Source organism: Lonchura striata, chromosome 17, assembly GCF_050655825.1.
Source record: "Lonchura striata isolate lonStrDom1 chromosome 17, ASM5065582v1, whole genome shotgun sequence".
Lineage (NCBI taxonomy): Eukaryota > Metazoa > Chordata > Aves > Passeriformes > Estrildidae > Lonchura > Lonchura striata.
In genome coordinates, this window is record NC_140719.1 from 6,356,073 (window position 1) to 6,372,170 (window position 16,098).

A 16,098-nucleotide genomic window follows, 5' to 3' on the forward strand; every position below is an offset into this window, starting at 1 on the left:
GGTGAGGGCGGCGCGGCAGAGCGAGGGCTCTGTGGCGCAATGGATAGCGCATTGGACTTCTAGCGTGTGACGGGAGTCATTCAAAGGTTGTGGGTTCGAGTCCCACCAGAGTCGCATTTTGCCGCCGGGCAGCGGCGATCGCTCCCGGGGCTGCACCGGGCCGGGGGGACGCGCGGCCGCCCCCGGGCGCTGCCGCCGCGCGGGGTCCGCCCGTTCTCCCGAGAGCGCGGAGGGGCACGTTCCGTTTTGGGAGCGGGTCAGGGGCGGCCCCGGCACCGCAGAAACCCCGGCGCTACCGGGCAGCGTGCCCCGGCATCCGCCCCAGCATTTCAGGAGTTAAATGTTACCACGGCCCCGCAGTACGGGCATGGTGGAGCTGCCACTTGCCCACAGCGAATATACCCTCTCCAAAAAAAGCATTTTCATGTGGCTGGTGTCTGCCCTCCCCGAATCACCCTCGGCTCCCTCTGCCGCCTTCTTCCCGCAGGCTCCTCAAGCGACGGCTGCAGGAACAGGAGCCGCAGAGAGTGTTACTTGATCCGGCTGAGCAGATGCCATTTAAAATTACATGATGTGCCATTTCTGTAGCGCTGGCACCAGCCCACTGAGTCACACATGGCTGCACGAAGGCGGCACCATCAACACTGACAGCCCAGACACTTCAAGGCCTCATTAAATAACACAAAATGCAGCAAAAACCTCTCTCACGGCCATCATTTTCCCGTATTTCCTTGATTGCTGCTCACAGTTCCTGGAAGCAAATCTTTGCTGCCCTTTGGTTTATCCACCCCAAGGCTCTGACGTTTCTGGGTCATTTTAGAGGCAAATGTTTCTTTCATCTCGACCACTGCACTAGGATAACCCCACACTGTGTGTTTTACTGGCAGATAAAGGACATATTTATATGCTGTCTTTTAGTATCTGTTTGAAATAACTCTGGGGGCCTTAGGTAGGATTTGGAGAAAAACCCAAAGTCTGGCTTGTGGTGTGGCTGGGGATGCAGGGAGAAGTTAGAAAAATGAAGTCTGGGGGGCAGTAAGAAAACCTGCTGGAGGCAAAAAAGGGTGAGGTTTTGCATCAGATCTCCAGCTCAGGAGGGGAAATGGGGCAAAAGAACAGGCAAAACTACAAGCCCTAGTGTGGATTTATTAAACAAGAAGGAATTCCAACAGCAAACACTCATGAACAAAGAGCCCCTGGCCTCGTGGCTCTTTGCCATCACATCCAGCAACTCTGCTCCCTGGCTGCTGGCAGTCTGGAGCACAGTTTAATTAACCCGGACAGCCATCAGCTCCCAGACACAGCACCAGCAGCCGCTGCTTCTGCACTCACTGCATTCAATCCCATAATCCCAATTGTGTCATTTTCTTGCCCAAGGAAGGGATGATTCCTACTGAACAGCCAGCACAATCATATGGATTTCATCATTTTTGATGGGGAGGGACTACAGGGAGACGCAGCAGACTGGAATCGGCTCTCAAAACAGCCAATCCAGGAGGGAAAATATCCAAAGGTATTTCCCTGCCTGCCCTGTGGGCATAATCACACAATGCCTGGTCTCTGAGGCAGGAAGTGAGGCACATCCAATATGACCCAACAGGAGACCAGTTAGGCACCAGTACAAAATGGGATTTTACCACTGCACACACCAAACCTGCCCCTGTGCTCCTCTGGAAAATCACAGGTTTAGCTCCAGTCCAGGGCAGCCCCAAGATCTGAAGCTTCAATCTTCCCAGGATGGGAAGGGTGGGAAGAAGGATTTACCTGCACAGCCCTGGGGCTGCAGAAGGCCAAGGCATCCCTTTGCTGCAGTGTGCTCCCTGCCTGTCCCAGCACTTGGGAGCATCAGTACTGGAACGCTGCTGCTGCTGGGAGACCTGAGCAGCCAGACCAGCTGGCAAAGGCACATCTGACCTCGACCAAAATCACAAACAGCAAAAAAGGTCGAGTTTTTGTCACAGCCAGTTGGCCCCTACCAGGTTGGTGCCAGCTCTCGGCAGGAGAAAACACAGCGCTGGGGTCCATGGTGGAAGGGCTACAGCCATGCTGTGCTCCTGGGCAGGGCAGGAGGATTTTGAGTGTGGCTGGGGCCAGCTGCTGGCTGCCAACAGGGATCCCCCGGGCTCTTCCCAACATGAGCTGAGCTCACACTCGGAGGGCCGGGGGTGGGAAGATGCCGAGCTCCTCCCGCAGGGACTCCACTGGCTGCTCCCAGCGCTGCTCGTAGTAGACGCTCAGGACACAGCTGGCGTTGAGCCCGCTCCGAATCGCCCAGGGAACCAGCTCGGTGGCCAGGACCTGCAGCTTTCTGGAACAAATGATACAGGTGGTGGCAGTTTTGATATCCACATTTTGTTAATTTCCTTCTCTAAGTCCCCATTGTAGGCTGATGCCAAGCTCATGTGTCCCATGTATCCCTCTCACTTTCTGGCATCCCCTCTGCTTACTCACAGGGGAAACTGAGGCACAGAAGAGGATGGTGTGCCAGGAAAGTTACAGTCAGCACCAACCCAAGGCCAGAACTCAGGTTCTGCAACTGCTAGGCAACAAAAACAGATGTGCTGGGGCAGGGAACAGCCACCAGTGTGGTGAGGGTCCTGCTGGCTCTCAACACATGCCCATCCAAGGTCTGGAAATTTCTCCTGCCTGGCACAGGGGAGCTGGTGTTGAATGCAGATTAAGCATCAGGTTCTGCTTCAGTGACAAGGCAAAGCTGTCATCCTTGGGATGTGGGGACAGCAGTAGGCTCATGGAGGGATCTGTGACTGACTTCCCACTGCAAACCAGCAGTGTCCCCTCTTTGTCCCCAGTGGACACGGGAAAGACCACGCGGGCTGTGTGTAGCCAGGGCAGAGACTGGGCACCTACCGTGTGCTGAGCCGGACAGGGCCGAACGCTGCTCCCAGGACACACATGGGCAGCCCCGTCTGGACGGCTTCGAACCACTTCACCACCACCTCACCTGGCAGGGAGCAGGGGGGTTGTGAGCACACACAGCACCTGGATCAAGGGCAGCCAGGGCTGTGTGGCTCCTCAGCACAGGCTTACATCTGCCCTTCCCAAGGATGGCTACTTGGGAATGCTTCCTAAGTCTGGCCATGGCCTCATCCTGTGCCAGGATGGGCCTTGTCACACACCACTCATCCACCCCAGAGGGATGGCACCCCACAAGCCCTGGGAGCTTGGAGAACACATCCCAGGCAGTCCAACTGCCTGCAGACCTCGGCAATGCGGTGCCAAGGCCTGATGCTCCACGTGGCTCTCCTGGTCTCCCAGCACATGCCTTTTGCAAAACTGCCTGGATTTAGGCAAAGTCTGAAGAGACCTGTCATGCTGGTCCTCACAAGTACCAGCAAGGCTGCACTTGTGACTTGCTATTGAGTCAGACAAAATGAGGGCAAAGGACACAGAGACGTGCAGATAAAGAGCAACAAGGAATTCCCTTTTGCCTTCACAAAGAGCTTGCAAAACATCCCTCCCTTCATGTCCCCCTCCTTGCCAGGCAGAAACCACCCATCCAGTGTCTGCCTGTGCCCAGGGCTTGGGCAGAGCATCTCCTAGCAGGGAAAAGGTGACATCTCATGGCCTCTCAGTCACCACAGAGCCAGTGATGTAGGACAGTGATGATGCAAAATCCCCACACAGAGACCTAGGCTGAGGATCAGGGGAGTCCAGCTGGCCCAGCCTGCTCCATTTCTGGGAGGCAGCTGAGCACAGTCGGTGGGTTTGGCAGTGCAGCTCCCTGAGCCCGTTGCTGCTCACCCAGCATGTTGGTCGGCATGCCCAGGAGGGTGTGCATCAGGTCATGGACTTCCCGGTACCGCATGATCACGTATGCCAGCTCTTCATCATCAACAAACTTGGGCGGCATCCGGGTGTCTGGAGAAACTTTCTGCAGGTCCAAAGAAGTCCAGTTCAATTCTGTGGCTCCAATCTCACCTGTGCTCCCAGCACAGGGATCAGCCACAGGAATTTGCACCCCATGAAACCCCACACTCACATTGTCCTCCAAGAACCGGACATACTCCCGGCCCAGGGAGCTCTCCGGCAGCCCCTGCAGCCTGGCCATGTCCAGGGTGGACAGACGGATGCGAGGCCGTTCCCTGGAAGCAAAACACAGGTCAGTGAGACTCCCAGTGAAATCCACAGCAGCAGGTCCTGCAGAAGAGGAGCCCCTGGAAACCCACACCCCTGCCTCTGTCCATCTCTGCTATTTTCCCTGTGCAGATCCTAACTGCTCACTGCAGGGACAGCACTGTCTGCACATCTGATGCAGAGGCTGGGACATAAATTGCTTAAAGGATCTACCTGAAGCCTTGGCAACAAAAGGGCCTTTATCCTGTGTGCTTGTAACAACTCTGGTGGGAAAAACAGTGGTGTCCCCTGCACTGAAAAGCTGCTGCTGTGTGGGCTGCCAGCCAGGCACAGCCTGCAGCAACAGCCAGCCCTGCAGAGCAGAGAGCAAAGCAGCCAGAGCTTCAAAGGAGCAGCTCCAAAGAGGAGAAGGAATTTGTTCCAAGCACAGGTTTAATTTCAATCCTGCTCAGGCTTTCACCACCAGCTTCAGAGAGAAAGGCCTCCTCTACATGTAGTTGGCAAACAGGTGCCTCATAGCCTTGGAAGTAAACAAAAGCCCTTTTATTTCCATTCACAGTGTAAACTCTTCCCATGATAAAAGATCCAGGAGCTGCTCAGCTCCTAGAGTGGAGGTGTCAGGGAGATAAGCATCACTGGCACCAGTTTCACATTGGCTGCAGATACCTCCTTGTGTATTTGTTGTCAAAGGGACCTCAGCAGCTTGGGGGATAAAAACAAAAAGACGTGTGTGGCAAATTCAGACCTCTGCAAATCCCTATAATACCACAGGGCAAGGAGCAGGTGGATATGTCCCTTCCCAACCCTCTCCCTGGGCAGTTCTGCTGGGATTCAGCCCTATCCCAGGGCTCTGGATGTTTTACCAAGTAAACTTTTTGAGCTAGGATGAGGCTGGTCTGCACAAACATAGCGCAAAAGGCAACTTTCTCAAGCTCCTATGTGACATAAGCAGCAGGTGTGACACATGACAGGGAATAGGGAGAAGGTGAGCAGATATACACTGGGAGCTTGGTTAATAAGAGAAATCTCCCCCGTCCTCAGCCTTGCTGCACTCAATGAGTCCTTGCAGGCATGGAAGCAGAAGTGATGGAGTCTTAAAAAAGAAAACAAGAGAAGTGGCCTCATTTCAGTGGCCTGGTTTGAGCCAGGAAAAAAAATATGGAAGTGCCTAAGGAGGAGGCAGACCAGCAGAGTCTCCAAAGCAAGAAAATGCAGCAGCAGGCACAGGGAAGAAATCCATGGATGTAGTGTGTTCTCATCACTGCCCAGCATCCACATCCATGGATTTCTCCCCTGTGCCTGCTGCTGCATCTCGTGGTGGTGGCAGCTGCCAGTTCCAGCAGCGAAGCAGAACAGACAGAAAAGTGGTGTTTGCCCTTAGATGTGCCATAGGGCTCCTGTGAATGTTAAAAATAAAGTTAGCCTGGAGGGTTACAGCTATGAAACACTTGTGCTGCTTCCAAGCTCTCCCTTCACAAGGTCAAGGAACCTGCTTGGCCTCGTGTCTGGCACCTCACCACAAACCACACGGCGAGGGAGGGAGGGATGGGGAGGGACGCACTGGAGGATGCGGTAACCTTCAGGGTGGTTTTTCATCTTGTCTCGCAGGTTTGGCAGGGCCAGACAGCCTGTGGTCTCCCCAAGGACTGCCACCATGTCTGAAAGAGAGACCAGAGAGTGACCCAAGAGCTGTTTTCGCAACACCCGGGTATCCTTGGTTGGCAGGTGAGGAAATAGGGCAGTGAAACAACGCATTGGCCAGGAGCAGGCAGGAAGCCCGTGGCAAAGTGGGGATCCCATAAACCACCGATCTTCAGCTTCAGGGTTACCCTGCCCTGGTGTCACCCATATGACCCTTCCTGGGAATGGGATGGAGGAGCAGGCATGAGGCCTGGGGGACTCTGGAGAAACAGACCGGTCTGGGCGGCATCAGAAGGGGTCACACTGGGGTGTGTTTGGGTTTCCTCACTCCCTCTCTTTCACAGCCTCCTTCGCCGGGTCAGTTCTCAGCCCTGCCCTTGCCCCAAACTCTCCTATGAAGCTTCCAGGCGGCGGGGAGCGGGATTTTCTGGACGCGGGTGGCGGCGCTGCCCTCGCCGGCCTTACCGTGTCTGTAGGGGTCATAGAGCGCCATGACCGCGGAGCCGGCGGCCAGCAGCGCCTTCTGCAGCGGGCTGGTGGGGATGTGCCCGGGGTACAGCTGCTGCCACCCTCCCATCTCCTCCTCCTCCTCCTGCTCCTCGCCGCGTCCATGCCGGCCCCGCGGCTCGCTGTGGCTCGGCCGGGCTCTGCCTGCGGGGAGCAGCGGGTGAGGGAGCGGCCCGGCTGAGGGGCTGGCGCGGGCGCTCCGGGGGCTGTGGCGGGAGGCACCTGCCTGGGGCAGCGGGACCGCCCGCAGCAGCGGGAGCGCCGCCCGCAGCAGCGGGAGCGCCGCCCGCAGCCGCCGCATCCCCGCGCCCGCCCCGCCGCTGCCCCGGAAGCGCCCGGAGCGGGGCGGGGCGGGGCGGGGCGGCCATGGCGGCGGCCGGGCTGGCCGGGCTGTTCGCCGTGTACAAACCGGCGGGGGTGGCGTGGGGCCGCGTCCGGGAGGCGGTGGAGGCGCGGCTGCTGCGCGGTGAGCGCGGGCGGCGGGACCCCCTCGACCATCCCATCCCATCCCATCCCATCCCATCCCATCCCATCCCACCCCACCCCACCCCACCCCACCCCACCCCATCCCATCCCATCCCATCCCATCCCATCCCATCCCATCCCATCCCATCCCATCCCATCCCATCCCATCCCATCCCATCCCATCCCATCCCATCCCATCCCATCCCATCCCATCCCATCCCATCCCATCCCATCCCATCCCATCCCATCCCATCCCATCCCCTCCCATCCCATCCCCTATGGCGGGGCCCGGCCCGTCCCATCCCAGGGATTCGCCAGCCGCCCCTGACTCCCCCTTTCTCCCCGTTTCTCTCTCAGAGCTGAACGCGGCGCCGGGAGCCGCCCCGCGGCAGCGAGTCCGCTTCCTGCCGACCCCGGCCCCGGGCGGCGGCGGGGCCGTGGAGCTGGTGGCTGCCAGGGTGCCGGTGCTGGCCGACCACCCCCTCGGTAAGGGCACAGCGGGGCCTGCCTGGGCCGGGACAAACCGGGGACCGGTGGGAGCCCCGGGCAGGCGCCGCGGACCGGCTCCATCGCTGTCTCCGTTGCAGTCCGAGGCCCGCGGTTCAGGAAGCTGAAGATTGGAGCAGGTCACCGGCTGGATGTGAAAGCCTCGGGAGTCTTCGGTGGGTCTCGTCCCGGGGCAGCGCCGTGTCCTGCTGCCTGCGAGGTGATGGGTTTCCATGCAGGGAAGAAGGGTGGATGCACGCCCATGGCACTGCAGCAGCCCCTGGATCTCACAGCCCCACTGGGAGTTTAAGTGCTAAAACACAGAAGAAATGGCAAAGCTAGATGGGAGAGACCCAGGCACAGTGGGTTCTGCTGGGGAACATCAATCCTCATGTCTGCTCCACCACCTCAATTGGCTTTGCTGTGACTGGCACTGCTGAGCATTTGCCCTGAGTGCCCAGATGGAAAGTTCTGGGGAAATCCAAGAGCTCTGATTACAGCCCTATGGTTTTCACGCCAGACAATAATCTGGGGGTCTAATTGCTCAGACGTGACACCTAAGGAGATACAGCCCTGTCCAGGGGGCAAGAATGGTATGAGTGTTCAATGCTGTGTAAATGCACACCAGTGACTTCTTGTGAGGCTGAATAACAGGTTCCCCATTTTCTACGTTTCAGTGCTTGGCATTGGCCATGGGAACAAGCTGCTCACTGACCTGTACAACTGCCACCTGACCAAGGTAGGTGCTGGCTCTGAACATGCCACGGAGCCCCACAGGGCCATCGCACACTTGATCCTGCCTCAGTGTCCCAGACCAGCCTCTTGATGTTGATTCTGCACTTATGTCTCAAACCTAGGAATGCTTTTGAGAGCTTTTCAGGGTCCAGAGTTTCATCCTTCACATGAGCGTCTACTTGTGGTCTTTAGAGCACAGGATGCTGCTGTCTTTTTGTATAAAACTGATAGTGTGCACTTCTAGCAGCTGCATGGTGCAGTACTGCTGCTCAATTGCTTGGACCGTTTTTTTAATAAATTGTACTCTTTGTCCTTCTTCCAGGTTTATACTGTTGGTGGACTTTTTGGTAAAGCCACTGATGACTTCTCAGACACAGGAAATTTAATAGAGAAGACAACATTTGGTAAGAAACTGATTTGATGTGTTGTTTTTTTTTTTTAATGGAACAGCACATTACAGATTAAAGCATTTAATCAGGTGAATTGCACAATGACAAAAGCCACATCTTGCATGTCTTCTATTCCTTGTTGATGTTCTAGTGCCCCTGTTCCAAATCTAACCACAATATATACAAAAGGCACTGTGAATGGTGGTATCTGTGGTTACTAATTAGTTGGTCAGGACCCAGATCTCCTGTGAATCACACTTGGAGATAGCAGTTAGGAGATTTTATTGAATGAAAACATACAAGAAAGAAAAAAAACCTGGAGCATCAACATTTTTATAACTCTTCCCTTGGCAGTCCAGCTCTGTGCTGCTCTATGTAGAGTCATGGGAATGACTCTGCAAAGGCCATCCCTCAGCTCTCATCAGCCCCTTTTGATGTGACTGCCTGCCTGAGGGACAGCAATACCTCAGTGGCACTTTTCAGACTTTCCAGTTTCTGGATGGATAATTGAGACTTTGTTTTTGCCTTAATATTTGCAGATCATATCACAAGGGAGAAGCTGGAGCGGATTCTTGCTGTCATTCAAGGGACAAATCAAAAGGCCCTGTTGATGTGCGTATCCACCGTGGCAATGAGCTGATCTGATCCCACTGCCACGTGCTGGTCTTCAAAACAAATGAGAAGATTTTGTTTCCCATAATCAAAATCTGTAAAGGTTGGAGTGCTAGCAAGAGACAGAGAGGAGTTACTCTGAGTGCTTTGTGCTCTGGTGAGAGGTTGCAGTTAAATATCCTTCTTGTATCCCAAAATCTCCAATCTGCTGGTTTAGGTCCAGTCTGCTATATTAGGGCTGACAAAAATAACTTGTAGACGTGACCAAGTACCTCCCTCCCATACTGTGCTACACTACTGATAGAACATACACCACTAAAATATCTGCAAAAACTCACTGGATGGTTTTATGAATAAAAATTGCATCTCTGTTTTACTGGGATGTACATATTTTGAATCTCTTTGGAGCAAAGTTCTAAATATCTCTGCTGCTCTCTGTTTTTCCCTTAGGTATTCTAATATTGATATGAAAACACAAGAGGCATACGAGCTGGCTGTCAAAGGGTTGATTCGCCCCATGGGAAAAAGCCCCCCAATAATCACAGCAATCCGATGCCTCCAGTTTGCACTTCCAGAATTCCAGCTGGGTAGGACTTGAACAGAATGTACTGGGGAGCTCTGAGTATATATTGTGGCAAATAAGTTGGTAAACTTCATTTTCTTACTCATTATTTAATCCAAAATGAGTTGGTGGGAATTTCTTATCAACTTATAACTTATCCAGCCAGCTCATAGCTTTTGCCTTGCCAGTTCAGATTCGAGCCCGAAGCTTGAAAATTTGCATCATGAATACTTATGGGGGAAATTCTTCGTTCAGTGTTTCAGTATAATGCCTTTCAGTGCTGGGTTTTGGGTTTTTTTTAAAGTGTGGTTTGTTTCCCTGTAGCCCACCCCCTTTCCCTCACAAATTGTCTTATTTAAAAAGGTGTTTTTTATCCCCTTTGAAATAGCTAAATTTCTACATTATTCTTCTATATCTATAGGTTTAGTTTTCTAAAGTAGTCACTTTGGAAGGGTGTGGAACACCCTGCAGTACTCCAGAAAATCATACCATGCTCTTAGTGTCTTCTGCCAAACCAGTTTTTTCAGCGTAAACTGCGAGTGATGTCTGGATTTACAATGTCAGAACTTGTGTCAAAGCTCTGCTTCTGAAGGAATGTCTCTGTCCTCCTAGAAATCCATTGCTTGCATGAGACTCAGCAGTACCTCCGGAAGATGGTTCACGAGATTGGTCTGGAGCTGAAATCATCTGCTGTGTGCACACAAGTGCGGAGAATTCGCGACGGGGTTTTCACCGTGGACGACGCTCTGCCGAGAACTCAGTGGAACCTGCAGAGCATCCAGGAGGCAATTCGGAACTGCCAGCTCAAAGTGGAAACGGAGCTGGAGAAAACCCTGGCACACGGGGAGGGACAAGAGTCCTCTTCATCAGCTGGATGGGGACAGCTGAGCATGCTCTGCAGGAGTGTCCATGAGCAATCCCTGCAGCACAATACAGCAGCGACGGGCCAGCAATGTGATGGACAGCAGAAGGAAAGAGGTTAATTGCAGTTCACTTCCACCCTTTCCTTGAAATGACTTTTATCAGAGGCTTTTTTTTTGTTCAGTGACAGGCTGTATAATTTTTTTTAAAGCATCACAAACAGTTCATTAACAGGAGGTAGCTGTGCCAAAATTCCTGTTGATTTTGAGAACATTAGGTTGCTAAGGGATCTAAAAACCCATTCCCGAATTGTTTAGCAGCAGGAAGTAGAGTCTTAGAAAGCTGTATTCCCTTGACTGCACAGATTTGTTCCTTGCAACTGGCAGCATAACTTATCTGCTGTATGGATTTTATTTTCCCTGTGTTCTCCTGAAGTATTTTCTTTCCATTAGCCCTGCTCTCAGACACATGAGAGCTCAAAATCAGGCTAAATGAGGGATGTACAGGAGAAAACACAGCTTACCCAAAGCAATGCAAGGAAATGGTTTTATCCAGAGCAGGCATGTGATGAAAAGTGGCTTATAATGGGGACTAATGCACAGGATACACAAAAAATAAAATGGAAAATGACCTCACAGGGAAGAGGTTGGTTCCTGGCTCAGTACTCATCCATGTACACTGACCCATACTTTATTTTACCCTTTTTTTCCTGAGGAGCCAAGAGTGTTCAGTGGTCTCTGGTATCCTCCTCTGCAGGAGCTCCTTGCAGACAGCAAGCCCTGCCCTCTGGGAGACTGTAAACACTGTTATACCATTTAGTCTGTTAGCTCATTATAGCTGGGTCTGACTTTACAGAAGCACACTTTCTAAATGCAAGTTAAAAGTCTGGAATGACATGTACCATTGCTGCATTCAATGGTTTTCCAGTTATATACTTAGTGAGTTTGGACATTTATTCATGGAAAGCAGATTTATTCTGTTCTTCTCCTGGACTTGGACAAAGGCCAGCATATTTCATCCTCCAGGTGACAGCCATAAAGGTACAAGAGTAACTCTGGGAGGGGCAGTCACAGGAGCCACGATGAAGTATCTCAGTGACAGTGTGCAGTCCTGTCCTGAAGCATCCCAGGAGTCCTTAACTTGGTGCCTGGAGTCTTTGAGTTCTGGGTTCCTCTAGGCTGCACAGAGCAGCCAGAACAGCTGTGGAATGCAGCTCCACCGCCTGGCAGAGCCAGCGTGCCAGCAGCAGAGATTCCCCAAGCACACTGTGCCCTGTCCTTGGGCTGTTCTGTGGGTGTTCTCATTCTCCATGGACAAGGGATTTGGATCAGGGGACCTTCCCTGGACACCTGCCCAGTGCTACCTGAAGCGTAAACCCATCCCTGCAGCCACAAGCAGGACACTTGCACAGCTACAGCTGCAAGTTTTAACCCAGTGCTCCTACTTAGTGGGGAAGAAAATATCGACTTCTCACTCCTTGAACAACCTTCAGTAACTTTGGTAATGGACTGTACTTCATCCCCTCAGCTCACACCTCACAAAAACTGAACAATTTCCATACATACTTCCTATTGCAAAAGCAATTTCCAATTGTGTCACTGACAGAGGAACATTTTGGTTGGAACACTCCAAACGCTGAGCTAGTCCTTGTACACAGACAGGAAATACCAGCCAAAACAGCAACTTTAGTAACAGAGTTTGCATTTCCTAGTTTTTGCCACCTTGTGCCTTTTTTCCTCCCCTTAAAACTACTACAAAAAACTTGAGTGTTCCACACTTGGCAGAGGGGTATGTGTTGGGGAGGGGTGTGAACGTGTCCTCTGAGAATCCACTCTGGTCTGGGCACAGGAAATATTCTGCACAGCTGCACATCAACAGAAACTTACTTAGATGAATCATGGAATATACAGGCTCTTTCTGTCCCCCTGCTTGAGACCACTCCCCACAGATTTTAAGGCAAAACAAGACACTATTAGTGATGTATCTGTGCCACATCCAGAGCCAGGAGTGTAAAACCAATTATCTGCTCTCAGCAGCAGCCTTGTGACTGGTTTCAGGCTTCCAATCACAATGAAGATAGATTAATTTGATTCAAATTTGGAAGGAACAAGCAGACTGCAGCATGGGCCTAACTGGAGACCACAGGGGAAACTTACTGGCTGGAAGGTCTTGGGAAGTAAAAATGGGCAGAAGGACATCAAGTCTGAGTGAAAAAGGGACAATAGATCTGCAGTCAGCAGAGCACTTCATCACTTCCAAGTGCCCAAAGCAGCCAAATTTAGTCTGTGCAGTCACCCTCAGCCCTATCAGTGACATTGAAACACTCATGCTCCCAACATCATCATGCAATGTCCAGCACAGCACTCACTCCCACCATGACTCTGCACTTAGAGCAAAGTGATTCTGCACCTGCACATTCCTGGAGAAAACATTTGAATAGTTCATGTCTCAATATAGTTTTAGAATTTTTTCCCAGGTTCATGCACTGTTTTATAGGCTCTTAAAGTGATTTACTGACAAATGTGAAGGCTGCTTTATTCAGAGTGAACAGTCAACACAACTTTACATTTTGCCATTTACTACAGAAATGATACAAAACCTCCAGATACCAGAGCAGGTAAGTACAAAAATGCAGAACACCCAGACTTCTCTGGATTTGTTGATAAAACAAAAGAAACCTCCAAACCACCACAATTTCTGCCTTCTTCCCTCCTTTCTTCTGAGGGTTTTCCTTTCAAAGCAGCTATTACATTGCACATTTGTATGCCCTCACTTCCTCTATCCATTCAGTAAACAAACAGCCCCTGGATACTATAGGGAATCAAAGGGTCCATGGAAGAGGCTCAACATCAACCTGAACTAGAACCTTAAAAAAAAAACCTGTTGATCAAGTAGTACATGAAATTATCTAAAATCCTACATCCCTTTTCCAAAGGTTCCTTTTCCACTTTCTGTCTCTCCTAAACCAGGATGACACCAATGTGTAATGGCACAGTGACAGTCACTTTTGCATGACATGGCAGCTTCCAGGTTCAGGACTAGTCACTGAGTTCCAGGTCATACTCAGGATAGAGCTGTTTTGTAGTGACCCCTCGGATAACAGCTAGGAAATAAAAAAACAGCATTGCTTTCATTAAACAAAGATCATGGGAGTCAGAAACGTGGTGTTTTCTTTCCCTAATTATCCCATAGCACATCCTATAGCCAAGAAACCCAAGGTTTTGCAGCTATGCCTCCTGCATACCCAAACACTTTTTTAAAAGTGAAGAATTGTAACACAAGCTTTGCTTCCATAGTAGCAGCTTCTTTCTGTATGAAAACACTGACTAAAAAGGTCTTGAACAGCTTTCCCTTTCTTACCTAGCTTGCCCAGGAGCATCTGCCCAGCATCTTTGATTTCATTGTATTCATGGAGCAGAGAGATGTGCTTGTCCAGTTCCTCCAGGCTGTAGCCCCTGTAAAATAACACCAGGAAGGTCAGAAATGACACAGGGGGACTGGGATTTCCTGCTGCTGTGGGGGACACCAAGCCTGGCACCTCAAAAGCAGACTCAACACAACAGAGTGCAGTTCCTGCAAGTCCTAAACATGAAGATCTACACAAGCTCAAGAAAGCCAATGCACCCAAGTTCTCAGAATCAAGTAGAAACAAGAGTAGGCTGTGGTGAATTCCTTTGATACGTATCTCTAATCTGTATATAGGGAAAAAAATAAGAATCATAGATTCATTTAGGATGGAAAAGACCCTCAAGAGCATCAAGTCCAACCTTTGGCTAAGCACCACCATACTGACTAAACCAGAACACTTCGTGCCATATCCAGTCATCTCTTGAATACCTCCAGGGATTGTGACTCCATCACCTCCCTGGCCAGCCCAGCCCAATGTTTAATCACCCTTTCAGCAAAGAAATTCCTCCTGATGTCCAACCTGGAGTTCCCCTGGCATAGCCTGAGGCCATTTCCTCTTGTTCTGTTGCTAGGTTTGTTTACCCTTGAGGATAAATAAAAAAGAGTTCTGGAACAGCCTTTGTTGTTCTACCATTTCCATCCTATGCACCACATTTACCTTAGAAAATATAAGTCTAACACAACAAATAACAAGTGGCTAAAATTATCTGTTCCCAGTAAACACATAATTACCTCAGGAACACCCAGGCTAAAACAAAAATCCTCTTATGCAAGCTCCCAGTAAAACTTGTTTTGCTTTACCACACAAAGTGGAAAGAATTCCCTCTTGTCTCTAACAAGTCCCATCACTTACAACACTGTAACCAACATTGCACCATACCAACAACAGCATCACAGAAGGTCAGCTCTCAGCTCCAATTCCTGGATCACATTCTATTTTAAAAACAAAAATAATTAAGGCATCAAGTAAACACTGAGCTTGCCAAGGACGTACTCTGACAATAATTGTGCAATTTCCTGGTCTAGAGCAAGATTTTTCTGTTTCAGCTCTTTGATTTCACACTGCAGGGCTTCTTCGCTGGCTCCATTAAGCTGGAAGGACTTTGGAGATGGGATCTGTAGAACACAGAAGACACGTAGCAGGAACTCAGCTCTGGGTAAGATGTTACAATGCTGCAGCACTAATGTGAAAATAGCGTACATGTCACTTGATAAAACAGGAGAAAAGGAAAAAAATATCCCCAGGGTGGGCGGGGAGGGGGGTTCAAATAAAATGTGCATTAGTGTACATAACACTAGTGTGCTCCATACCACATCTAACCACACTTTCGAGAGCTACACTGTAAAGTGAAAATAAATAATTAAAATAAAATATATTAAAAAAATATTAAAACAAATGAATTAAAATCACAATGTGCCTTTTAGGAGAAACTCCCAGCACGACACAGTGCAAACTGCGGTGCCGGCGCTAACCCGGGGAACGCTCAAGGGAAAGCCCTCCCCACGGGCAGGGCCGAGCCCCGCCAACGAGGGGACTCGTTCCCCGGGGCAGCCCGCGCAGGACTCACCGGTGCCCTGAATCCGGCCGTGCCGCCCCGCCGGCCGCCGGCCCTGGCAAAGCAGAGGGCGCCGCGTCAGGGGCCGGTACCGGCACCCGCCACGGCGGGGACGCGGCCCGGGAGGGGGGGCAGCGGGGAACGGCTCCTACCTCCTGGGAAGGGCCCGCGGCGGCGGGCGGCGGGGCGGGCTGCGGCCCGCGGCCGGCGGGACCCGCTCGGCCAGGGCTGAGGGCTCCCGCTGCAGGCTCGGAGCTCCCGCCACACCGGAGAGGGGGAGTCCCCCCGCCACAGAGAACGCCGGGAGTTGTAGTCCCCCCGCCACAGAGAACGCCGGGAGTTGTAGTCCCCCCGCCACAGAGAACGCCGGGAGTTGTAGTCCCCCCGCCACAGAGAACGCCGGGAGTTGTAGTCCCCTGCCGGGCCCGACCGTGGTGGGGCTGCAGGTGACATTGGGTGTGGCAGGACACAATTGTCCCCCGAGGGCCGCAGGCGAGGTGGTGACATTTGGTGCTTCAGAGACATCTCAGCACCGTGCCTCAGCTGGGATGGGGGCTCAGGAGATTTCGGGGTCACTCACACAGAATCATTGAATCAGTCTGGAACACCATCATGCCAACCAGACACGGCCCTGGGTGCCATGTCCAGTGTTTGCCCGTAGGCACCGCTGCGATGTTGTTTTCGCAAGGTGAGCACTGCCCACTCCCCCGCTTGTCCCTGTGTCCCACCGGGCCCCTCAGCTCCCCCCGAGTCCCGCACAGAGGCTCGGACAGCGCTGGAG

At 51.8% G+C, this 16,098-nt stretch overlaps 3 protein-coding genes and 1 non-coding gene across 5 annotated transcripts; 2 read left to right on the forward strand and 2 right to left on the reverse strand.

Moving 5' to 3' along the window:
* The first annotated feature begins 25 nt into the window (after window positions 1–25).
* On the forward strand, window positions 26–114 carry TRNAR-UCU (transfer RNA arginine (anticodon UCU)). Its single transcript is given in 2 exon segments — window positions 26–62; window positions 79–114. It is a non-coding gene; the product is annotated as a tRNA-Arg (tRNA).
* A 1,012-nt stretch (window positions 115–1,126) lies between these two features.
* On the reverse strand, window positions 1,127–6,559 carry COQ4 (coenzyme Q4). Of its 2 annotated transcripts, XM_085594091.1 has the most exons (7): window positions 6,466–6,543; window positions 6,202–6,383; window positions 5,657–5,753; window positions 4,001–4,103; window positions 3,763–3,892; window positions 2,869–2,962; window positions 1,127–2,308 (listed from the first exon to the last, which is right to left on the reverse strand). In XM_085594091.1, the coding sequence occupies exons 2-7, from the start codon at window positions 6,311–6,313 to the stop codon at window positions 2,146–2,148; spliced, it is 699 nt and encodes a 232-aa protein (XP_085450217.1). In that variant the 5' UTR covers window positions 6,314–6,383; window positions 6,466–6,543; the 3' UTR covers window positions 1,127–2,145. The 2 variants fall into 2 exon arrangements, with proteins under 2 accessions (XP_085450217.1, XP_021407033.4); XM_021551358.4 differs by having other exon boundaries at window positions 6,202–6,559.
* A 12-nt stretch (window positions 6,560–6,571) lies between these two features.
* On the forward strand, window positions 6,572–13,513 carry TRUB2 (TruB pseudouridine synthase family member 2). Its single transcript, XM_085594089.1, has 8 exons — window positions 6,572–6,709; window positions 7,066–7,194; window positions 7,296–7,370; window positions 7,872–7,933; window positions 8,252–8,333; window positions 8,858–8,930; window positions 9,381–9,517; window positions 10,105–13,513. Exons 1-8 carry the CDS (start codon window positions 6,610–6,612, stop codon window positions 10,473–10,475), a joined length of 1,029 nt encoding a protein of 342 aa, XP_085450215.1. The 5' UTR covers window positions 6,572–6,609; the 3' UTR covers window positions 10,476–13,513.
* SWI5 (SWI5 homologous recombination repair protein) lies at window positions 12,863–15,928 on the reverse strand. Its single transcript, XM_085556456.1, has 6 exons — window positions 15,898–15,928; window positions 15,470–15,842; window positions 15,330–15,372; window positions 14,756–14,877; window positions 13,714–13,808; window positions 12,863–13,456 (listed from the first exon to the last, which is right to left on the reverse strand). Exons 1-6 carry the CDS (start codon window positions 15,926–15,928, stop codon window positions 13,392–13,394), a joined length of 729 nt encoding a protein of 242 aa, XP_085412582.1. The 3' UTR covers window positions 12,863–13,391.
* Between the last annotated feature and the right edge of the window lie 170 nt (window positions 15,929–16,098).